Source organism: Mustela putorius, unplaced genomic scaffold (assembly GCF_011764305.1).
Source record: "Mustela putorius furo isolate JIRA1106 unplaced genomic scaffold, ASM1176430v1.1 tig00003899_pilon_pilon_pilon, whole genome shotgun sequence".
In the NCBI taxonomy this organism is placed as follows: Eukaryota; Metazoa; Chordata; class Mammalia; order Carnivora; family Mustelidae; genus Mustela; species Mustela putorius.
In genome coordinates, this window is record NW_025422048.1 from 12,360,780 (window position 1) to 12,386,547 (window position 25,768).

At 42.0% G+C, this 25,768-nt stretch overlaps 1 protein-coding gene across 7 annotated transcripts in view; it reads left to right on the plus strand.

Moving 5' to 3' along the window:
- Positions 1-25,768, plus strand: part of ATP11C (ATPase phospholipid transporting 11C) — a 182,779-nt gene that overhangs the window by 140,891 nt on the left and 16,120 nt on the right. For all 7 annotated transcript variants that reach the window (XM_004773629.2, XM_045068219.1, XM_004773633.3 and 4 more), the window contains 4 exons: positions 6,841-6,900; positions 16,221-16,348; positions 22,154-22,289; positions 24,596-24,661. In XM_004773629.2, the coding sequence (XP_004773686.1) occupies positions 6,841-6,900; positions 16,221-16,348; positions 22,154-22,289; positions 24,596-24,661 (390 nt within the window). The remainder of the gene's footprint in view (positions 1-6,840; positions 6,901-16,220; positions 16,349-22,153; positions 22,290-24,595; positions 24,662-25,768) is intronic.

Below are 25,768 nucleotides of genomic sequence, written 5' to 3' on the forward strand. Positions count from 1 at the left end.
CTGATTTATATTGCTATCCAATATATAGTGATACTTACAGCATACAACATATAAATTTTGGTTTAGTTAATGCAGTATGCACATTAGAGTTGCCTGTTTTAGAACTTCATATAAATAAAATCATATGTGCTCTTTTGTGTCTGGCCTATTTCATTAGAGTAATGTTTTCAAGATTCAGGTTGTATCATATCAATTGTTGGTTCCCTTTTACCCTAAACAGTCTTCTGAACTACTCCTTTTAGTTACCGAGTCCTCTTTTCAGGTGCAGTTGTACAGGTAAAGCAAATAGAAGCAAAATTGCATTCATTGAAGGGTGATGGGTCAAGGGCTGTTTCCTTTCTCAATCTCCTTGTCTTGCCCAGAGATTGCACAGAGCACACTCTGAAGTCCCATGAATACAGTACAAGCCCCTCATTTTATGCCTAATGAACCTGACATATGTGAAGGTGAACTAACATCTAAAGTATGAAAATCATTTTAAGCCAACATGGGCCAGAACTTGATATCTTGTCCTCTGTTCTGTTCAGTATAGTTTGTTTTTAGTTGGTTTTTTTTTTTTTCGCTTTTTGCATTGAAATAATTTCAGACTTTGAAAAAGTTGCAAAATTAGTGGAATAATTTTCAGATGCTCTTTATCTACTGTTAACACTTAGAGAACAACATAGTTATCGAGATCCGTAAATTGAAAGTAATTGGCACGTTATTAACTAGTCTACATTGTAGTTTTGGAATTTTGCCAAAGGTCACACTGGTAATCTCTCTGTGGTCCGTTTCAGGCTCGTGACTGCATTTAGCTGTCATACCTCCTTAGTCTTCTTTACACTGGAATACTCCTATCTTCTTTGTCTCTGTGATCTTAACATTTTTGAAGAGCACTGGCCAGTTTGTAGAATGTCCCTCAATGCGGGTTTGTCTAATGGTTGCTTACTGTGAGAATCAGCACCGATACCGTAGAAGTAATGTTACCTGCTGAGCACATCATATCAGGAGGCATGTGTTGTCACTATGTCTCACTCAGGATAATGTTGACTTAGATAACTTGATTCAGTTATCCAAAACACTTGCTGGTGTTTTGGGGGTCTGAAGACCCTTCAACTGTAATCTGTGTAATTTCATTGGAAAAGAGCAGTCTGCTACTAAAATAGATACTTTATTCAATGAGTTAAAAGTTTATTACTATTGTTACTTATTCTCTTACTCAAGATTGTCACAAATTTAGCCTATGTCCTTTCAACATGTCCCCACTGTTTTTTATTTTTTATTTTATAGTGATAAGAATGCCTCACATGAGCTCTGCCAGCTTAACAGATTTTGAAACGTACAATACAGTATTGTTAACTGTAGGTAGAGCGGTGTACAACAGAGCTGTAAAACTTGTCGTGCAAAACTAAAACCGTTTATCTGCTGAGTGTCAACTCCCCATTCTCCTCTCCCCCACTCCCCAACCTTTTTTGAAGACTTGTTTTCTGGTTCCATATGATATTCTAGGCTCATCTTGTAATTTTCCTGCTTTAGTCCTGGATTCAGACATTTCTCCAAGGAACACTGCTTCCTTTTGTTGGCAAATGGCTTTTAGAAATCAAGGTCTTTGTGCCAATTGTGCTCATTGCTTCGGAGCTGCCCTTGGTTCTAGGCCTTGTCGGTGAACAGAGCTAGGAAATATGTATGAGGATATACACAGATCTGTTACATTTGTGAATATATGTGTGGTGCATACACACAACTTTGTTGGGCCAGAATCGTAGGTAGCAGTATGAACCCAGAATGTGATCTCAGTTTATACTAGTCCTTTGATGCCAGCCAGTACCACAAGGTTTCATTCTGCCCTTCCTCTTTTCCTAATGTGTAATCCCTTTCTCCATTGGTGAGAATCTCAGTTCTCATTATCCTCAGTGTTGTTTATTTACTTGCTCAATCCAAGAACACTAACTTGAGCGATATATTTGTTATGTACTTCTTTTTGTCTTTAGCCTTGGCGTGTATCGTCAAAATACTATATGCAGAGTTATTTTTTTTTCCTTTTCCACCATTTCAGTGTGGTTATGTTATTTATTTGAAATAGGGTTAGGTTAAGTTTTTGTTTGTACACCATTTTGGTCTTTCATCTTTAATCCTGATTGATTTTAATTATTTTTTAAGTACGTAAAACATTGGCATGGTGTTCTCCTCAAGATGAGGTTCTTTGAGGGGCACCTGGGTGGCTCAGTGGATTAAGCCTCTGCCTTCGGCTCAGGTCATGGTCTCAGGATCCTGGGATCAAGCCCCACATCGGGCTCTCTGCTCAGCGGCGAGCCTGCTTCCTCCTCTCTCTCTGCCTGCCTCTCTGCCTACTTGTGATCTCTGTCTGTCAAATAAATAAAATCTATAAAAAAAAAAAAGATGAGGTTCTCTGAGAATCTTGCTTAGTGAGTTAATGCTCTAATCAAAAGGAAAATTGTGCAACAGTGATACTTCTCAAATCCCTCTTGCAAAAAACTCTTTCCAAAATGAAGGTTTTGAGGTCATCTGTAATTATAATCCTATCCACAGAGAGAACCAATGGGTGACATTTTTATGTGACATGTTCTATATAAATTAAATTGTGTTACAGTGTTTTTGGGTTTGGGGTTTTTTTGGTGTTTTTTTCCCCCAAGTAATAATCTCTACACCCAACCTGGGGCCCTAACTCACGACCCCAATATCAGTCACATGTTCCACCAACAAAGACAGCCAGGTGCCCCTATGTTGTTTTTATACACTACTGGGGTTTTTTTTTTTCAATTTTTATATGGAGATACACTTCACATAACAAAATTCACTATCACACACTTAAAGAGACAGAGACTGTGTCTCTGTCAATATGGGGTCTTTTAGTGTATTTGCTATGATGAGCAACCGTTGCCACTATATGTTCCGGAACATTTCCATCATCCCGTAGGAAGTCCCATACTTACTAGCAGTCAGTCCCAAAACATACTGATTTGCTCTTTGCCCTTTTCACCTAATAATATATTGTGAACAATTTTCTCACCCAGTTAATTATTCACCGAAAGCACGATAATGGTATGGGATCCCAAACCCCTGTGATTGGACATTGAGGTCCCCTCCCCAACAATACCTTGGTTCTCTTTTATCACCAAGCATTAGAGTTCACGTTAGACTGAGCCTGCCTACTCAATTTTGTCTACCGGGGGATAGAATTAAGAACTTTCTTACCAAATTCTAGTTTGTAGGCACATTACCAAGTTCGTGTGCAAGTTAAATGATGCTGACCTTTATGGTAGTTAGATTTCATGCCGTGTATTTCACAGAAGGGAGAGCACAGCTACTGTTTCCGTGTGTCAGTTTCCTGTGATCAGTCCCCGGTCTTACTAGCTTTCTGTTTCCTAAGACACACATAACTGCGAGGGGCTCCTGACTGCTCCACCAGTACAGCATGCAACTAATGACACAGGGTTGTGAGTTTGAGCCCTACGTTTAGCACGGAGCCTACTTACAAAATTGTTTTTAAAAAAATGTGTTGGGGTGCCTGGCTGGCACCGTCAGTAGAGCGTGTGACTGTTGATCTTGGGATTGTGAGTTTCAGCCCCACATTGGGTGTAGAGACTACTTAAAAATAAAATCTTAGGGGCACCTGGGAGGCTCAGTCTTTAAGCATCTGCCTTCGGCTCAGGTCGTAATCCCAGCATCCTGGGATCGAGCCCTGCATCAGGCTTCCTGCTGGGCGGAGAGCCCGATTCTCGTTCTCTCTCTCTCGCTGTGTCTCTGTCAAATAAATAAATAAAATCTTTAAAAAATAAAGTAAAAAAACTTTGTTTTTTTTTAAAGATTTTATTTATTTATTTGACAGACAGAGATCACAAGTAGGCAGAGAGAGAGGAGGAAGCAGGCTCCCTGCTGAGCAGAGAGCCCAATGTGGGGCTCGATCCCAAGACCCTGAGATCATGACCTGAGCCGAAGGCAGAGGCTTAACCCACTGAGCCACCCAGGCGCCCCAAAACTTTTTTTTTTTTTAAGATTTATTTATTTATTTGACAGAGATCACAAGTAGGCAGAGAGGCAGGCAGAAAGAGGGAAGGAAGCAGGCTCCCCACTGAACAGAGAGCCCGATGCAGGGCTCCATTCCAGGACCCTGGGATCATGACCTGAGCTGAAGGCAGAGGCTTTAACCTACTGAGCCACCCAGGTGCCCCTAAAGTAAAAAAATCTTAAAAAATAAACAAATATGTACATATGTAAGTGTGACCCCAGGTTTACAGATCTGCTAAGACCCCGTCATCCAGTATCAGCTGGTCTCCAGGCCAAACATAGATGACGGTGATAATGATGATTAACCCAGTATGTGTCAGATACCTTGCTGGTTGACAAAAGCACTCTATTTTCTTAGTCCTCACAAATCTCCTATGAGCACTTACTATTATTTTCATTTAAACTATGTGCAAAGCAGAGCTCAGACAGTTTATGAAACTTGTGGGTCCCTCTTCAGCTCAGAGGTGGCAGAGCCGGATTCCCATAATAGGGTCATTTACTCTCAGTCCAGGACTCTTCATACATCACAGTTCGGGTCTGTCAGGCCTCAGCCTCAGTCATTGAACAGCCCCACTTGGAGACAGATGGTTGGTTGTTCTCTTACCCACCCCCACGCCACCCCCACCCCCCCAGGCCATTCCCTGAAGATTTGCCCGGAATATCTGCCTAGCTCTCTGGTCCCGTTCCTGACCTCTGGTGTGCCTCAAGATTGTGGCCTGCAATTCACGCACCTACCACCAGATGGAAGGGATGCTCTGTTAACGAAAACAAAACAGGCATTAAAATGGCTGTTTACCAGTGGCCAGTAATTAACATATCCCTGTTCGCAATGTAGGAAATTATTTGTGTAGGTGATGCCCTCTGTCTTCATAGGATCTCTGCGCCCATTATCATCTTAGTTACTGACTTAGCAGTCAGTATTGCTTTTCCACTGCCGTCTTTTTTCCCAAGGTGGTTTCTAATACTTCGAACCCTCTTCCTTCCTCTGACCTTGCCATTGCTTCTTCAAATAACAATTACTTCACTCCTGAAGCGCTTCAGTGGTGGGTTTTCCTGTCTTCTGTTTCTCCATTCATGCACCTTGCATAATTTGGCCAAGTCAACCTTAGGAAGCTGCCTCTCTTTAACCTGTCCTCTAGAAACTTCACTCTCCATTGTCTGAGGATTAGTCTGTCTTTTAAGGCACCCGTGTTCTGACCTTGTCCTACCTTATATGTTTAAAATACATGCACTTTGCCTTGGTTCCTGCTCTCAGCATATCCTATCCATCTTTAACACCTTGTTCAAGTTCTAATTTCTTCATTTATTTAGTCAACAGACAAGTTCAAATGTGTTACCATGTGTCAAGCACCATTGTAAGACCTAAAGATTCATAATGGAGTAAGACAGGCAAAGCCTCTGTTGTCAGGGGACTTACATTCTCGTGGCAGAGTCAGACCTCCCCTTCCCACAAAGCACCTCCATAATCCCCACTGAATACTGCCTCATCCAAAGTCTGAACACTTTTTCAATATGGTCCTGCATTCTCCCCAAATTGATGCATACACATGTCACCCTTACAAGAGATGACCTTGGGAGCTCTGGCACACCGTGCTGTAGGACTTAATTCAGTACATGTGTAGCCCTTTTCTTTAGGAACATTCCCCCAGAGCCTATAGTATATTCACTTAAATATTGTCGGCTATGGCAGATTTCATCCTTCGAGGATGCATTGGATTTTTAAAAACCGCTTCAAGTCTCCTAGCCTGGTAAATTAGCTAAGTGAGAATGTGTGACAGAAGGAAAGAGACTAGTTTACTGATACAGCCCAAAAATGGGCTCTTGAAGTGCTACCCAGAGACAAATCCAGAGACATCATGAACAAGTGACAGCAGCACTCAAGTAAGGACCCATCCTACCCTGACGGATGGCACTCGTTTGAAAAGACTGGTTCTGGGGATTTTGCCTGAAGATGTTAATTTTTTTTTAAGATTTATTTATTTATTTGACAAAGAGAGAGACAGTGAGAGAGGGAACATAAGCAGGGGGAGTGGGAGAGGGAGAAGCAGGCTTCCCACTGGGCAGAGAGCCTGATGCTGGTCTCGATCCCAGGACCCCAGGATCACGACCCGAGCTGAAGGCAGCTGCTTAACAACTGAGCCACCCAAGCGCCCCATAATTTCAGTATTTATAGTCCTACCTAGTGGCTTTTTCTGTCTTGTGAATTCTCAGCTTTTATTTTTTTCCTGTTTGTTTTTAGTATTCTCCCAATTAAATAAGTCCCTTCGGAGTAAGAAGCTTTGTTCTGTTCTCCCCCCCCCCTTTTTTTTTATTACCCACAATACCGTCTTTGCCTATAATTAGGTGATCAATAATAATATGCCAGTTATTTGATGAGGCAGTAATAAAGACAGTAAAGCATTAGTTGATACTTTTAGAGTCTGCAGACACTGTAGCAGTATCCTGGCTGTTCATTGGCACTAATTGACTTTACTTGTACACTTAGAGCTTTATGTCAGTCTACCTTGTGTTGATTTTGCAAATCAAATTGGCATTTAAAGGGTAATACCTAAATGTTTGTATTTTTATGAGCTCATCTCTTCCCTTAAGAAAGAATGGCAAGAGGTTCTCATTAAGTGAGATCCTCTTTCTGCTTGGTAAGGCAGAAGTTGATATTAATATGAATTAATCATTTGTCTTTGAGTTGTTTGCTTGCAACTCTAATCGAGATTTATTGTGTTATGATATTAAAAGACTTGGGATTGACCGTAGACTATTTGGAGTACGATATCCTGTGTTAGTTAACAAAGTTCAAGTGAAAACATTAACCCTTCTTTACATTTTTTTTTCCAGAACCTTTGTTTCATTTTGCCACAATTTTTGTACCAGTTCTTCTGTGGATTCTCACAACAGGTTTGTTTCCCTAATTATTTGTTATAATTTACTTTACATTGGCTATCAATAAATTACCTTTTTAATGTATTGGATTGTAGAGATGAGAGAAGTATGTTCAAAGTAAAAGGATTTTTTTTTTTTTTTAATTTTTTAGTTCAACCGTTGATCCTCTTGCCCTGGTTTTTGACAGTAGCAAATGTTTATGTCTCTGCTTGGGTGATGTTCTTATTATTACTTTCTTCTTGAAAGCTATTTGGTACCTCCTGTTGGAGTTGAGATAACCTTCAGAGTATTTCTTTTAATCAGTGTAAACCATGTTTTCCATTAATCCTAATATGGTGTATTTTAATATTTCATCGAATAAAATCACACCTTTGCAGTTTCTCAGGTTGATTTTCTAGAAAAATGTTGCTCTCTCAACAGGCCAGGAAGCTCTGATCCCTGGATAGATTCTCGAATTATTTAAGCAACTCTGCATTTCTTGTCTTTTATGGTTTTATTGGTTTATTATATAAAGAACAGGCTATGTGTTATTTTGATACACAAGTGGTGGGACGGACATGCACATTTATAGCTTTAACAACTAAAGTGGACCTTGTGTTGCTTCTATGGAAGTACAGCCCAATACAGGAGTGGGAATGCTCAGTGATGGAGAAATTTTGTAGTTAATCTGTGAGCAGTTCAGTGATCGTGCCATGCTGAGCTATGGGTAACATCAGCTCAGATATTAAAGACCGAGTTTCTAAATTTCAAGGCACGCTTCATTCCTCCTGCGAGCTGCGAGGAAGCGATTTTTTCCCCCTCACTTCTTGGTGGTATTTTTTAAGACCGTGTGTTCTTCTGAATGGGAAGTGAGTGCTCTCTTTCCCTAGAACTTGCCTCTTCCTCTGTCTGTGCTCTCTCTTACGACAGTGCCGTGTTGTCGAGCCCACGGCGCCACTTCCGCAGGTTGCTTTACGGGTGAATCATCCACCAGCTGTAGGAAGTGCCATTAGCCTTCTTGAATGCAAAACTAACAGTCTCAGATGCAGCGAGTTTTCTGAATTCTGTCGAATCTGCTTTGTGTGAACATTCAGATTACTGCTGGTCAAATGCTTCAAATTCCTCACTTCCATGGACGAGTGCAAGTGTTAAAAAGCCATTTCAGGGGCACCTGGGTGGCTCAGTCGGTGAAGCATCTGCCCTTGTCTCAGGTCATGATCCCAGGGTCCTGGGACCGAGCCCCGCATCGGGCTCTCTGCTCAGTGGGAAGTCTGCTTCTCCCTCTCCCGCTACCCCTGCATATACTTTTTCTCTCTCTCTTTCTCTGTTTCTCTCTCTGTGTGTCAAATGAATAAAATCTTAAAAATAAGACATTTCAAATTTTGTAGCAAAGTGCGAAAGGGAAGTTGGTTTAATCTGGTTAAAATGTTTTTAATTTGAAAGGAATGTGTCTATAAGTTGTATGAAGAAAGGACTTACTCCTTCTAAAGCCAGCTGAGACTCAGACCCTAGTCTGTCTGGGGTCTGCTTAGGTTACCTTAGGTTACCTTAGCTGTTGAGGTTGAGGTTGAGCTGTTGAGGTTTCCGTAGGAGTTGGTCTTTGGCTTCCTCGGTTGCTCAGATGGTGGGCTCATTCATTTAATGACTATCTCTTGAGTGCCTACTGTATGCCAGGCTAAGTACCGGGGGTATAACTGTGATCAAAACAAAGTCTTACCCCACGGAGCTTGCCATATAGTGTTGGGGGAGAAAGAGCAATCATACGAATGTCGGCTACTGATACAAGCTCTGAAGGAAGAAGTGAACCATTATCAACTGGTAGAGTATGAATGAAGAAGTCTGCTATTTTAGAGAATCTGGAAAGTTCTCTCTGACTTTGAGCAGAGATCTAAAGCAAAGGAGAGAGGAAGATGTCAGACATCTTAGAGAAAAAGTATATCGGGTAAAAAGAAGGTCTCTCTGAGGTGGTGGCTTGATGTACATTATCATTATTTTTTACTTTGGCCTTGTGCTAGTGCTAGATGTAGCAACCATTATTGCAAATATGTTTAGAGTACATAAGGTAGTCAGCCTTTTTCAGCTCAAGTCCACATCACGTGTTCTCTCCAACCCTGGAAACTGGAGGGCAAGCTATAGAGAATGTAGAAATGGAACCAGAATTCAGATTGTTTAAGCAAAAAGCAACTCTTTGTTTAGAAAAGCTAGGATAGTATTGGTCTTTTTCCATGTGAAAAGAAAACATCTGTAGCAGGTTCAATAAGAAACTATTATCAACTAAACCTGTTGTTTATTTTGAGGACATTCTGTCTCCTAATTATGCATCTAAGAATTACAATTATCTCTCATGTAACATCGAAGTACCATAGCGGAACAAAAATAGATTGATCCTTCTTTTGTTTGACTGAAATTCAAGACTAAATTACTCACCAGGCAATCTTTGCGTTTGTTGTTTTCAATCTTCTCGTTAGTGAAAGTGGAGTAGTTTCCAATGAAAATATGGTATTGTGTGCCAACAAACCGATCGTCTCCCTTGAAAAGTAAAAAGAACAAAACACCTATTTGGGGCTTCTTTTCAATTGTAGATAATTTTTGCTGAGTTTTAATCTTTGTGGAGGAGTTAGGCTGATGGAGGAGTAGGGGGACCGATGCATGTCTTGTCCCTTGAACACAGCTACGTAGTTATCAAATCATTCTGAACACCTAGGAAATCAGAGGTCTAACAGAACAGAAACTGCAAGTCTTCAAAGCAACCAACTTTTGGAAGGTTGGAAGTGCAGAGAGTTGAATTGGGGGAGACAGCGCTGTGGTTACAGTGGTGGCGAGAGAGCCTGTTTACAGACGCTGTCACAGATTATCATGAGCAGAGGAGTGCAAAAATCAGAACTTTTAGAAGTCTGCTACAGTGGGGGATGTGCCCAGCTTAAAGGTGCTCAGGTGGCAAAGCAGGGTCGAATCCTAGAAGTGACACTGTGGTCTGAGGATCTCCTGGGTAACGAGAACAGGTGACACTGTTCCCAGGCATAGGAACATGGGGCACCTGGGGGGCTCAGTCATTAGGCATCTGCCTTCTGGCTCAGGTCATGATCCCAGGGTGCTGGGATCGAGCCCCAGGTCAGGCTCCCCACTCAGCAGGAAATCTGCTTTTCTCTCTCCCACTCCCTGCTGCTTGTGTTCCTTCTCTCACTGAGTCTCTCTCTGTCAAATAAATAAAATGTAAAGAAAAAAAAATGGAACTTGGAAGACAGTTGAGAACAGTGAGTATTGGTGCCGGCTTTCTGCTCTGTTTTGCCATAAACTACGAACCCCTGCATGGTCATGACCACTCTCCTGGCAGGGGCTGGCAAACCAGCAAAAGTGTGGCAAGACCCTCCCCCAGAACAGTGCTTGTCTGTGCTGTGGTAGTCCTTAAAATTCAGAGTTTTGAAACGCAGTTATGTAGCTGAGATTAAAGATTAAAAAGCTCGGACACAGACCAGTTGAACGCAGGGTTCTGACGGAATTCAGGGACACAGGAGTGATTGACTGCGTTCTCTGAGGGCTCACTGAGGGGGGGGGCACTTCCAGCGCTGGAGTTAGGGAGTGGGGCACCACCATATTCATCCCGCCCATCAGTGCTGATAGCCTTTGGGGGGCAAAACAGCACCACCTAGTGGACTCTGGAGCTGCTTACATCAAGCCCCACCCCGCTGAGCCCCAGAGGTGCATTGCCGCTAGGACAAGTCCACCTGAGAGAATCATCCCAACAGACTGCTCCCCCAGAAGACCAGCACAAATAATGTGCTCACACCAAGTTTACTGGTCCTAGAGTGCTGCAATCTTCAGTTCTAGGGGAAAATGGGATCTAGTTTGTTTTTTACTTTTATTACTTTTTTATTTTTTCATTTATTGTCTTATTTTTTTTTCAATTCATTTTGTAAAACTCTTGATTAATTTAAAATTTGTATTTATATATACTTTATGTTTTTGCATTTGTTTACTTTAATTATTTATTTAATTTTGGGATCTAGGTTCTTTTAACAAGCAGACCAAAACATACCCAGGCTTTAGGTTTTGGGTGGGGGGAATTTTTGGTTTCGGGGGGGTTTTCCTTTTTGTTGTTGTTTTTTGTTTTCTTCTTTTCTGGACAAAATGACGAGATGGAAAAATTTACCCCAAAAGAAAGAACAGAAAGTGGAATGAAGGGCTAGGGATTTAATCAAGACAAATATAAATAAGCTGTCTGAACTAGAATCTTAAGAAACTATTATAATATACTAGCTGGGCTTTAAAAACAGCACAGAAGAAACTAGAGAATCCCTTACTGTGGAGACAAAAGGACTTAAATCTAGTCAGGCTGAAATTTTTAAAATGCTCTAACTGAGATGCAGTCCCAAGTGGAGGCCATAAAAATGAGGATGGATGAAGCAGAGGAGCAAATCAGCGATAAAGAATATAAAATTATTAAAAATAATGAAGCTGAAAAGAAGGGAAAGAAAAGTAATGAACCACAAAGATAGGCTTAGGGAACTAAGTGACTTATTAAAACATAATATTCATATCATAGGAGTCCCAGAAGATGAAGAGAGAGAAAAAGGGGTAGGAGGTTTATTCAAGTAAATTATAGCTGAAAACGTCCCTAATTTGGGGAAGGACACAGGCATCAAAATCCACGATGCACAGAGAACTCCCATTAAATTCAACAAAAGCTGACCATCACCAGGACATGTAATCAAATTCACAAAACAGACAAGGAAAGAATCCTGAAAGCAGCGAGGGTAGGGGGTCCACCCGTAAAGGAAGACAGATGAGGTTCACAGCAGATCTGTTCACAGAAACTTGACAGGCCAGAAAGGAGTGGCAGGATATATTCAACATGCTGAATGGGGAAAAATATGCAGCCAAGAATTCTTTATCCAGCAAGCCTGTCATTCAGAATAGAAGGAGAGAGAAATTATTTCCCAGACAAACAAAAACTAAAGGAGTTTGTGACCACTAAATCACAAAATTTAGTGTAAGAAATTTTAAGGGTGATTCATTGAGTGGAGGAAAAAAAATAAAAGACCAAAATCATCAAAGACTAGAAAGGAGCAGAGAATCGCCAGAAGCACCACCTCCACAGCTAACACAATGGCACTGAACTGATCTCTTTGAAGGTAAATGGACTAAATGATACAATCAGAACACAGGGTATCGGAATGGATAAAGAGATCCATCTATGTTCTGCCTACCAGAGACTCATTTTAGATCTAAAGACACCCACAGATTGAAAACAAAGGGATGGGGGCATCTGGGTGCCTCAGTTGGTTAAGAGTCCTGATTTCAGCCCAGGTCATGATTTCAGGGTCATGAGATCAAGCCCCATGTCTAGCTCCGCACTGGGCATGGAGCCAGCTTAAGATTTTCTCAAAAAAAAAAAAAAAAAAAAAGAAGAAGAAGAAAAAGAGAAAAGATTCTCTCTCTCCTTATGCCCCAGCCCCCCTCCCCCCATTTGCACACACTCTCAAAAAAAGGGGGGGCAAGTGGAGGGATGTCATGCTAATGGACATCAAAAGACAGCAAGAGTAGCCATAGTTATATCAGATAAGCTAGATTTTTTTTTTTAAGATTTTAGTTATTTATCTTAGCAAATGAGAGAGCGTGGCGGGGAGGGGCAGAGGAAAGAAAGTCCCAAGTGGACTCTGCTGATCACTGAGCCCAGCACAGGGCTCAGTCTCACGACCCTGAGATCACAACCCAAGCCGAAACCAAGAGTCGGACACTTAACCAACTGCACCACCCAGGTGCCCCAGACAAACTAGATTTTATTTTTTTTTTAATTTTATTTTTTACAAACTAGATTTTAAAACAAAGACTGTAACAAGAGATGGAAAAGGGCATTATATCAGAACTAAAGGGTCTATCCATCAAGAAGATCTAACAATTGTAAATATGCCCCCAACTTTGGAACACCCAGATATATAAATCAATTAATAACAAACATAAAGAAACTCACTGCCAGTAATAATAGTAGAGGACTTAAACACCCAATTCAGAGCAATGGACAGATCAGCTAAGCAGTAGATCAACAAGGAAGCAATGGCTTTGAATGGCATCCTCAACTAGGTGGGCTTAACAGATATGCAGAACATTTTATCCTAAAGCCACAGAATACACAGCCTTTTCCAGTGGACATGGAACATTCTCCAGAATAAATCACATACTGGGTCACAAAACAGGCCTCAGTAAGTACAAAAAGATGGAGATCATACCGTGCATATTTTCAGACCACAATGCCATGAAACTTGGAGTCAACCGCAAGAAAATATTTGGAAGGACCACAAATACATGGAGGTTAAAGAACATCCCATTAAAGAATGAATGGGTCAACCAGGAAATTTAAAAAGAAATTTTAAAAAATACAGGGAAGCACAACCTATGGGATGCAGCAAAGGCCATCATTAACGGGGAAGTATATTGCCGTACAGGCCCACCTCAAGAAGCAAGGAAAGTCTCAAATACACAACATAACTGTATACCTAAAGGAGTTGGAAAAGAAACAGCAAAGAAAGCCTGAAGATGGCAAAAGGAGGGAAATAATAAAAATTATACCAGAAATAAATGATACAGAAACAAACACCTAACTGGTACATCAGTAGAGTATGCAACTCTTAATCTCGAGGTTGTGAGTTCAGACCCCGTCTTGAGTATAGAGATTACTTAAAAATAAAATCCTTAAAAAAAAAAAAAAAAGATTTGGGCTTGAATTAGGTCATTTGGGAAAAAGTTTAAGATGAGGGGGCTTGCTCTAGTTTGGGTGCTGTCAGTAAGTGAGGGGGTGATTTTATGACTAAGCATTTCAGTGTGTCTTACCAGGAGGCTTGAAAACTAGGAGGCTACCACTGTCATTTGTCAAGAAACAGCAGTCACCCCTAATTGCCAGAATAGGAATATTGGTTAATGAGATTTCGACAATATTCCTATTCTGTGTTCAGTGTGATTATGGAGGGATCATGTTTTCATCTTGATCTGTCATGTGACAGAATAACCTTGTTTGATGATGATGTTCAATGAAAATGTTCGTGTTCGACAGGAGAACTTCAGTGCCTAGCTTGTGAGTGCCCAGGACAGCTTCTAGATGTCAGGGGCTGCCTTGCTTTTTCTCAGGCTATGCCTGTCCATAAAATAAGTAAAAATACCTGCCCGCTTAGAGCTTGAAATGTAGTGTGAAGAGAGACAGTAAAAATAATAAATGTATAATGTAAGATAAAAGATGATTAGGGATGCCTGGGTGGCTCAGTAGGTTAAGCATCTGCCTTCAGCTCAGGTCATGATCTCAGGGTCCTGGGATCGAGCTCCCTGTTGGGCTCCCTGCTCAGCAGGGTGTGTGCTTCTCCCTCTCCCCACCCCCCAACTCATGTACGTGCACTCATTTTCTCCCTCCAATAAATAAATTAAATGTTTACATAAAATAAAAGGTGATTAGTATTATAGGAAAATAAAAAACAAGATAACGGGAAATGTATCCATGAGGAAGGGAGTGAATGACAAGTTAAATTAAGTTTGGTCTCTCTGAGAAGGTGACATTTGAGCTGATGTTTGTGAGTGAGGGAGTAATCCATGAGGCTCTCTAATGGAAGTGCTCCAAGCAGGGCCAACAGTCAGTTTAAAGGAAGTCCTAGGGGCGCCTGGATGGCTCAGTGGGTTAAAGGCTCTGCCTTTGGCTCAGGTCATGATCTTAAGGTCCTGGGATCAATCCCCGTACTGGGCTCTCTGCTCCGCAGGGAGCCTGCTTCCCTCTCTCTGTTCTGCCTGCTTCTCTGCCTACTCGTGATCTCTCTCTCTCTCTCTCTGTCAAATAAATAAATAAAGTATTTTAAAAAAGGAAGTCCTAAATCAGGAGTGCACCTGACATGTTGGAGGTCCAGTGAGGAAGGCATTGCTGCTGGAGTGCAGTGAGCAAGGACCAGGAGAGATCTAAGAGATTAGGCCAGACCGGAGAAGCCAGATGGGGTGGAACTGGAGAGCCACTCCTTTGTAGGAATGTTTTTTTTCTTTTAACTTTCAGAGATAAAGGAATCCACTGCAAAGTCTGAACAAAACAGTGACTTGATTTCACTTCCTTTCTGACAGAACTACTGGGGCCATTGTGTGGACTGTAGATCAAGGGGAGAAGGAGGGAGCCATTTAGGAAGTTTGCAGGGTGGTGACTGGAGGTGCTGAGAAGTGATCTGGTCTGAGAGGTGATCTGGTCTGGGAAGTGATCTGGTTCTGGATGTATTTGAAGGTGGAGCCAGTAAACACTTCTTAACTGCCTGGGTGCAGGTGTGAAAGAGAGAAGAGTCGAGGATGAATCCAAGATTTTGGTTCCGCTTGATCACCAAGATTTAGTCGCCCTTTCCTGAGCTGAGGAACACTTCAGGAGGCGCTGGTTTGAGCGAAGGGTGGGTCAGGAGTTCAGTTCTGGATGTAGGCTTGTATTTCTAAAACATTAACAAGTGGGGAACTGGATACGTGGGGACAGGTCTGGGCCAGAGATAAATGCTTGGGGATGTTCAGTGAATGGATGGAATTAAAACATGGAACTGGTGAGATGACCTAGGGAGTGACTATGAAGTTTCCAACACCGAGTGCTGGAACGTCGCAACAGAGCGCTCGGGCAGAATAAGAGACTAAGAAGAAACTGCTAGTGAGCTGGGAGAATCACTAATTTCGAAATATTTCCTGAGCACCCAGGTGGTTCCAGGCACCAAAATAGATACTGGGGTTGCAGCGGTGTGGGGGCTCTTCACTGAGGTAGAGAACATGGGATAAAGCAGATTTACGGGAAAGTTAGTGAGTTTGGTTTTAGACATTTTGAGTCGCGGATGCCTGTGGGGACAGCCAGCAGAAAGGTGGAAATTTTGGTCAGGAGCCTAAGGAAGTCATGCCTGTGTACATATTTTTAGCTTTGCTTGTGCAAAGACATTTATTTAATCCTTAGTAAACGGCCACATTCAAGATCATGCATAGAACCTCGAGAAGGTGATAGTGATACTTAAAACTATGTAAGATATTAACAACGAAGCCACTATGACACAGACAAGCCACTGCCTACGTGTAGTGTTCCTGGAGGGTTCCAGGCTTATATTTAATTGGTCTTTGTTCATCGAAAAGTCTTTTGAAAATCCGTTAGTATTTGTTAGAAATAACATGTGTACATTCTGAATAAAATTCTTTGGAAAGGGAGGCTATATTAATACAATACATCACACTATGTTAATTTCTGTAGTTACCAGTGAGAGTGACCTCATTTATAGACTTCTTTTGCTATGACAACAAATGTGAAAGGGAACGGTCTTGTTTCAGCTTGTGATTTTTCCAAACACAAAAATTTGTTCTTCTGTTGTTTGTCTTTTCAGCCACTGTATGATGCCGCTTACCTTACGATGTACAACATCTGCTTTACATCCTTACCCATCCTGGCCTACAGTTTACTGGAACAGCACATCAACATTGACACTCTGACCTCAGATCCCCGATTGTATATGTAAGTAGCACATGTGGTTAAAAACCATTTCAGACTTTCCAAATCCTGGGTTTCATTTCATTCGTGGCTAGGAAGGACACAGTTGCCCACCTGATTTGATTACATGGTTCTGTTCTGAATTTTTAGCTACTTAAACCATACCATTCACTAGGAAAATGGTGTATGTCCTAGATGCAGGACCTGTCCATGAATGCGTGTGAACCTTCTAGTTCAAAGTCACTAATTCCTAAAATGAGAATCTACATTGGCATAGAGTTCTCAAGTCTCATAGGAAGATATGCTATTTTTTTAAAGGTCTTATTTATTCATGAGAAACAGAGAGAGGCAGAGGGAGATGCAAACTCCCTGCTCAGCAGGGAGCCCCGATGTGGGACTCGATCCCAGGACCCCAATACCATGACCTGAGCTGAAGGCAGAAACTAAACCATCTGAGCCACCCAGGTGCCTGGAAGACACACTATTTTAACTACCCCCCCACAAAAAAGGCCACACACACAGATTTATTGTGTTGATTCCTACCTATAATGGGTTGAACTTCTATTATGTTAGACTTTCTCTTTTTTTTTTAAATTTTTTATTAACATATAATATATTATTAGCCCCAGGGGTATAGGTCTGTGACTCACCAGGTTTACACACTTCACAGCACTCACCATAGCACATACCCTCCCCAGTATCCATAACCCCACCCCCCTCTCCCTACCCTCCTCCCCCCGGCAACCCTCAGTTTGTTTTGGGAGATTAAGAGTCTCTTATGATTTTAGACTTTCTCTTTTTTTAAGATTTTATGTATTTTAGAGAGTACATGCACACGACTGAGGGCAGGGGCAGAGGGAGAGAATTCGAAGCAGACAGCATGGAGCCCAATTTGGGGCTCTGTCTCATGACCCCAAGATCATGACCTGAGCCCAAACCAAAAGTTTGTTGCTTAATCAACTGAGCCACCCAGGTGCTCTGAGACTTCAGCTGCCCCAGAAGCATAGCCTCCTCTGCTTTGTCAGTGCCATTCTAGAGCTGCATTGCTGGGGCTCCTGGGTGGCTTAGTCGTTAAGTGTCTGCCTTCGGCTCAGGTCACGATCCCATCTCCCTGCTCAGTGGGGGAGCCTGCTTCTCCCTCTCCAGCACCCCCTGCTTGTGTTCTCTCTCTCTCTCTCTTGCTGTATCTCTCTGTCAAATAAACAAAATCTTTTTCAAAAAATAAATAAATAAAGCTGTATTGCTGAAGAAAATAATTAACTCATTAAGCCCTTATATCCATTTTGTGTCAGTTATAAATGGATGCTTTTGTCTGTGGACAGGGTACGTGGCCAGTTGTTTAACGTATGATTTAATTGGATTTTTTTTAAATTTTTTATTTTTTTTTAAAGATTTTATTTATTTATTTGACAGAGAGAGATCACAAGCAGGCAGAGAGGCAGGCAGAGAGAGATGAAGGGAAGCAGGCCCCCTGCTGAGCAGAGAGCCCCATGCGGGACTTGATCCAAGGACCCTGAGATCATGACCTGAGCCGAAGGCAGCGGCTTAACCCACTGAGCCACCCAGGCGCCCCTAATTGGATTTTTATAAGTTAAGTCTGCTCCTAAGGATGAAGATGGTAATTTATAGCAGATGATAAGCATTGCCTAATAGTGGATAGCAAATGCAATAGAGACTTGGGTGGTTTATTTGTATGAAGTGAAGGTATACAAATTTAAAGGGTTTTCTTTACCAGTGTAACTCATAAAACCTATATTTAGTTATTGTTAGGCTTAACCGGCTTTATAAAATTTGTCATTATTTTAAAGATGTAAAGATTGAAAATTTCAAACATGCACAGTAGTAGCAAAAATACTATTAATAGAGTGAACTTCCCTATCCTCACTACTCAGCAAAAAATGATCAGTTCAGGGTCTGTCCTAGTTCATGAATAATCCTGTTTGCTCTATTACAGATTTCTTTTTTAATAAATACAAACATTATATAAAATAGTTATTTCAGTAAGTATCTCTTAAAGATAATGACCTAAAAATAAGAACAGTACCTTATTGTACCTAAAACTTCAATAAGCCCGTAATATTGTACATCCAGTCAGGTTCAGATTGCTCCAGTGGACTCATTTTTTTTTCCTTTAAGATTTTTTTATTTATTCATTTGGGAGAGAGAGCACAAGTGGTGGGGAGGGGCAAAGGGAGAGGGGAAGCAGGCTCCCTGCCAAGCAAAGAGCCTGATGTGGAGCTCAATCCCAGGACCCAGAGATCATGACCTGAGCTGAAGGCAGGCACCCAACGGGCTTAGCCACCCAGATGCCCCCAAGTTGACTCATTTCTTTTTATAACATGCTTGTTTGCATCAGAACGTAAGGTCCGTATGTTATACTTAGTTAATATGCGTCTTGAGTCTGCTTTAACCTGTAAGTTAACCTGGCACGGTTTTTGTTGACAAAACTGGGTCATTCATCTTGCGGCATTTACACCAACCTGGAGTTTGCCGATTGCACTCTTCTGGTATTAGCATGTTCTGCTTATCCCTGCACTTGTGGCAAGGGGATAGCTAGATCTGGAGGGGAATCACAGAAGCCATGGGGGAATCTCAAAGCACATCAGCTCCCATGCACTCTTTTTTTTTTTTTTTTTAATGAGGAACCATGGCCCAGAAATGACTGACCTAAGGACACACGGTGTAACTAGAGGCCAGATCAAGATCAGAATTGAGTTCCCCTGATGACTAGCACCATGTGCTTTAGCTGCCTGGCTGTTTTCAAACCCGGAGCAGCAGTGTTTGTCTCCAGACATTGTCACAGGTGTCAGTTTCACCCTCAGTAAAACATGGATAACAGTAGCTGCCAATCCTGGTGTTCCTGTGAGGATTAAATGAGTGACTACGTGTAAAACAATTTTAAAAAGACCCTAGCCTAGAGTTTTCGGTTCGATGGGCGCTGTTCTTACTCTAACGCCCTCCTCCACATAACTTCTGGGCTGGGCTGAGGGCTCTCCTACATCGAGACTGTTGAAAACCTGAAGAAAGCTGTGGAGTACCAATTATCTTAAGGGTGTCCGTGAAGTCTGAGTTAGCGAACCATGGGTATGGGCCACAGATGATTCAGTGAATTTTCTGGAGAGGGTATACTTACTCCGCCTTGGAGACACAATCTCAGCTACAATTATTCCTCTGGAAACATGAAGCCCTGGTCATCCTGTGTGGCTCTCTCTGCAGCCGTAGCACTCAGTATGACGGCTGGCATCGTGCAGCATACTACCGATTTCACCTGAAGGGGACGTAGTGACTTGGGCGCTTCCCAAATACTGAAACGATCTTTTCGGATATTTTCGTGCTTTTAAGAGAAATTTAAATAGTAAACGGTCATTCCTCTACAGAGGGAAGAGGCATAGTCTGTTTCTGCTACAGCTTTAAAAGGTGAAAGAAAGGCTCCCATACACCTGCCACTTCCCATCTTAGGGAGGCGCACAGGCCTGTGTGGCGGGGTGACTGTCCCCAAGTCTTCCTTTTCTCTCATGTTCTCCTTTGTGGAGACTCTCATACTCTTGAGTTTCCAACAGCTTTGTCATTCGTTTGAGTGCGGCTAGGAAGCCTCGCATATCACCCGACATACCATGACCCCCTGCCCTTCTTCCCACGGGTGGAAGGTAGCTCCCAGAGACAGTCTAGAAAGACAGGATCCACGCCTGCCTCGGCCCAAATTCAGTGACTCACAAAAGCCTTACGGGCCAGTGGCTGCTGGGCTCTCACTGCAAGAATCTTTGGGAAGGGGCGCCTGGGTGGCTCAGTGGGTTAAAAAGCCTCTGCCTTCAGCTCGGGTCATGATCTCAGGGTCCTGGGATCGAGCCCCACATCGGGCTCTCTGCTCGGCAGGGAGCCTGCTTCCCCTCTCTGCCTGCTTGTGATCTCTCTCTCCCTCTGTTAAATAAATAAATAAAATCTTTTAAAAAGAGAAAAAAAGAATCTTCGTGAAGGTGCTTTGCCTATGGCTCCCAGCTGTCTCAAGCTGGTGCCTTACCATGTGGGGGAGTGCTTGTTTCTGAGAAGCAGGCACCTCTTTCTTTCTGCAGTTTTTCTAGGGCAAACAGCACGTTGCATTATTCGTTCCCTGAATTTCAAATTCCTTCCTGCTCCTGGAGATCCGAGTAGGTAAAAGTTACATAATGGCCATGTTTTCAGAAACCCCCACAGTGCTCAATACCAAGTGAACAAGAATCACTTACATTAATGTTATAAAGGTGTTTCTTATACAGTCAAGCCAAGAGACAGACGTCCTGTATAGTATTGGCAACGGTGTGCTGTACGAGTGCTGGCCTACCTTCCCATCAATGTTAAGAGCAACTTGAGGGGCACCTGGCTGGCTCAGTCAGTTAAGCAGCTGACGAACCTGTTTAAGATTCTCTCTCTTGGGGCGCCTGGGTGGCTCAGTGGGTTAAACCTCTGCCTTCGGCTCAGGTCATGATCTCAGGGTCCTGGGATCGAGCCCTGCACTGGGCTCTCTGCTCGGTGGGGAGCCTGCTCCCCCCCCCCCCGCCTACTTGTAATCTCTTTCTCTGTCAAATAAATAAATAAAATATTTTAAAAAATAAAAAGGATTCTCTCTCTTTCTCTCTCCCCACCGTTGCCCCCGCCACACTTTCTTTAAAAAAAAAAAAAAAAAGAGCAATTTGAAATAGAAGCCCAAAGAATTCCCAGCACAAACCCATCTTCTTTCTGCAGCTCTCCTCCATTTGAATGAAGTCGCCATATTTAATGCTCTGACTTGTGCCAAGAAGATTGTGTTATTTTCACAGATTTTGAAGTTTGGACCCACCTACTGTTTATGAAAACATGACTATCCAGCTTGAAACATTATTTGACTCAGTTGAAAAACTATAAAGGGTACCCTGAGACCTAAAAAAAGGTTATATTCCCAGGAAGAAATCTTGATTAAAAGAACTACCTTAGCTGGGGCGCCTGGGTGGCTCAGTGGATTAAGCCGCTGCCTTCGGCTCAGGTCATGATCTCAGGGTCCTGGGATCGAGTCCCGCATCGGGCTCTCTGCTCATCAGGGAGCCTGCTTCCTCCTCTCTCTCTCTCTCTCTGCCTGCCTCTCTGCCTACTTGTGATCTTTCTCTGTCAAATAAATAAATTAAAAAAAAAAAAAAAAGAACTACCTTAGCAAATTGTAGTTGGAAAGGCCGTGGTAGGTCGGGACCATCTATGGCGTGCGCTGGCGCACCCCCTAACAGATTGAACTCAGGCGTGCTCCTACACTAGTGTTGTGAAGCTTACCGCACATTAGAGTCACTGGGGAGCTTCCAGAACAACCCCAGTGCCCTGCTTACACCTCATGCTGGTTAAATCATAAGGAGAGTGGGAGTCAGGCATCCGTGTTTTTAAAGATCCCCAAGTGATTCCAGTGTGCACCATAGTCTGGGAACCATTATGATAAGTTTTGGGGGGCTCATTATTTATCAACGGGACTGACAAAGTCCCATTGGTTTTTTTGTGGGTAGAAATGGACAATATAAATAAAACTCTCAGGCCAGCTTACTGACATATAAGAAGTACTCAGTAAGTGGGAGCTGATGGTTTTTGATGATACTATTGTTGTCGGTGGCCAGGATTTTAAACTTAGTGCTTTGACTGCTTACTCGATGCCTTACTTCCGAGGCAATTGCACGGAGACGAACGTGTGGCTGCGGATGGCCCTCCAGTCCTCGGGGACACCTTGCTTCATTATAACAGGGTCACACCTGTGTGCACTTTGGGCATTTCACCGGGTCTTTAAATAGACAGCCTATGGAGATTCATTAACCTGTGGTTTCTTTTCCCATTTCTCAATAGGAAAATTTCTGGCAATGCCATGCTACAGCTGGGACCCTTCTTATACTGGACGTTTCTAGCTGCATTTGAAGGGACAGTGTTCTTCTTTGGGACTTACTTTCTTTTTCAGACTTCATCCCTGGAAGAAAATGCAAAGGTAAAAAAAAATACTTCATTACATCCTGGTATTGTAAGCATGACTTGTTCTTTCTCTCTAGGCACTGGATTTATCATACATATAATCTCGCTGTAATCATTTTGTAAACTTTTTATTGAGGTACGGTATTTAGTTCTCAGAACTTTTTTAGAACAATAGAAGTATTGAAGTAAGAAACCACTACCCGTGTGCATGGCTAACTAGAGAGCTTATGTGCAAACCTTCTAGAAGCTTAGCTCAGCTGTAATTTTTAATAGATGAACAGAGTTCTTAGGACTTCAGAATTTAGACCCCTATACTTTGCCCTTTTTTTTATTTTAAAGATTTTGTTTATTTATTTGATAGAGATCACAAGTAGGCAGAGAGGCAGGCAGAGAGAGAGGGGGAAGCAGGCTGCCCACTGAGCAGAGAGCCTGATGTGGGGCTTGATCCCAGGCCCTGGGGATCATGACGTTGAACCCAAGACAGAGGCTTTAACCCACTGAGCCAACCAGGCGCCCGCCCCTCTTTTTTTTTTTTTTTTTTTTTTAAAGTACACTCTACCCTCCAACATGGGGCTTGAATTGAGTACCCCAAGATCAAGAGTCGCATGGTCTACTGACTGAGCCAGTCAGGTGCCCCAAGACTTTTCCTGTTTTAGAAGTCTGGCCCCACTCACTTCCTATTAATAGTGGCCTTTCGTGCTTGGAGTTGAAGGGCATAGCTACCATATCTTTGTAGTGTTTGCCTGATAGTTAAAGGGACTGAATTCCCTTCTCTTCCTCCTTCCCTTCCACATAGGAGCATAGTGTTTTCCAGAAACACTGCACTCATCCTATCAGTGCCTTCTTAGCAAGCAACTGCCCAAGTCAGCACGTGCCGTGGGATGCTGTTTCCCCAGGCTGCATCCTGGGAGAGCACCGCTGTCGGGGCAAGGTCTTGCCACGGCCACGTGGAGAGACTCGAGCCCGCCGCTTCACCCACTGCATTCTTCACTCTTTCTGGGCTTCCTGTTTAATACTTACTCATTCTTAATCATTATAACATGAAGCAAAGCTAAGTTTCAAGAGTGATTTACTGAGTACAGTAACTCTGTCCAGAAGCAACACAGTTAACGTCTGCTACAGAAGTAATAGACCCGATGAATGTGAATACTTCAGAATTAGGTACTACAGTCCAAAACCTTTCTGAATTGGACTAACACAAGTCAGTTTAATATGAATCCCTTAAAATTATTAATCACTGGGCATGCCTGGTTGACTCAGTCAGTAGAGCATGTGACTCTTGATCTCGGGTTGTGAATTCACGCTCCCTCGTTGGGCACTGGGCATAGAGGTTACTTTAAAAATCTCAAAGTATTAATCCCCGAGTAACTGTGGAGGAAACACAGCTGTGGTTTAGAGTAGGAGCACATCGCAGCGGACAAGGGGAGGACCCTGTTTAGTCTGCAGGCCCCTTCCGCCTCCCAAGTCAGCCTTGCCCGTCGGCAAGAAGGGATTAGATTCTGTGATTTCTTGGATCCCTTTAGCTTTATGGCTGCTCCTGTGACTTTCACGTTTTACTTTATTTTTATTTGGCACCTAAATGATAAAGAGCTGACGATTTCTTAACAAGAGTTTGCTGCAGCAAAAATGACAGAGCAGAAGGACTGTCAGCGATGAAATGTAACATCGTGTATGAGTTGATCAAATCCTTCTTTTCGCTTCTGTTAATTTTTTATTATTTTTTAAAGACTTTTTACATCTCATTTTCTGTTTTAATGTTATGCATTCAGATCTTGACAGCATTTGGTAAGCATGTGTGCCATTCATTGCCACAGTTACAGACTTGTACGTGCTCTCTGCTTTTCTCTGATGTGCACATGCTGACAGCTCTAATAGTCACCGCCAAAAAATTAGACTGTTTTTAAAATGTGAGTCCGTTTGTCTACAGATTAGTCCTCATTTGAGAGCTTTAGTTCTTTATTACTGAGGAAGCCCATATCAGAGTCTTGAGAGACATGAATCATTCAAATGACTTGTTTTGATGAACATTACTGTTATGGAATCGGGGTTTTTTTCTGCCTTTATTACACCAGTGTGTTCCCTGTTTGCTACTACATGGAGGAATGGAAGTAAACCCTACCAACCGCAAGTGCATTGTAGCTATCCAAGAAAGTTGAGGGTCACGATAAATAAAATCCAATATTTTGGCCTGATCTTTTGATCAGGTATTTCACTAAACATTTTATACCCAAATCTTTAGTGGTTACAGCCAAGATTAAATTTGCCTTTTTTATTTTCAGGCTTGTGTATTCATGGTGCATATAATTGTTGACTGTTTTTCAGGTATATGGAAACTGGACTTTTGGAACCATTGTTTTTACAGTCTTAGTATTCACTGTAACTCTGAAGGTTAGATTTTTATTTATTCAAATATATTTCACGCCATTTTTGTGATTCTTTCTGTTCTCTTTTTTGTCTTCTCTTTACTTGTATTGCAAGTTGTTATTCAAGTCTGAATACTTACTGGAATATGTATGATACTCAATATTTAGACATGTGTATGCTGTTCATGGTCCATTTCTTTCCAGAAGATTGTCTATCCTCTTTGTTTCCGTTTTTAAAAAACTCGTACACTATAGTTATGTTGAAAATCTGTTCCTTTTTTCTTCAAGACAGTAAAAGTAGTAGATAAACAGGCTCTCACTGTGTGTGTGTGTTTCCATGTTAAATACTTGAATAGTTTTTAAGATGATCTGTTTACAAACACCAGGCCTTAACCAATGGGAGTACTTAAGACAGTTGAATAGGTATCCATGAGCAAGATATGCGTGCATAAGAGCTCAGTGGTGATGAAATTTTATATAATGTATTTATCACTGAAACTTACCCATATTAGTGATGAAATGCATAACGACATACAGCAGGTAACATACATAAATCATTGGCCTTAGCTTGCAGCCATGTAATACACTCTGAAGCCTTGCTGAATTCTACCCTTGAGACTTACGAGTTGGGACTCTCTTATACTTGAAAGCATAATCAAATTCTTTTGATGATAATTGCAGTAATAAACACCTCACGTGGGATCCAAGAATGAGTACATGAATTCCACAATGCCCAGTGGTCAAAACTAGAATTCCAGAAGTGTGCTTGACAAAGAGCCTCTAATCATTTCCCCCTCTAAGTTTTTATTCCTGATTCATTTCTCATACCAAATAGAACTAACATATGTTTGCATTTTTCATCTACTATTTCAGTAATATTGTAGGGCTGCAAAAGAAAATGTTACCATTCGTCTCCATTTAGCCACTTACTAGCTGCTATTTTGGGGCAAGTGACTTCGTTTCTCAGTACCCTCGTTTCTTCTTCTGTGATGTGGAGATAAAAGTAGTACCTTCCTCTCTTAGATTTTTGGTGGGAAGTCAATTAGTGAATACACATAAAGCATTCAGAGTGATGTCTGGCACATAGAAAGTGATCAGAACAACAGGATCACGATTTGAAACAGAAGCCTGC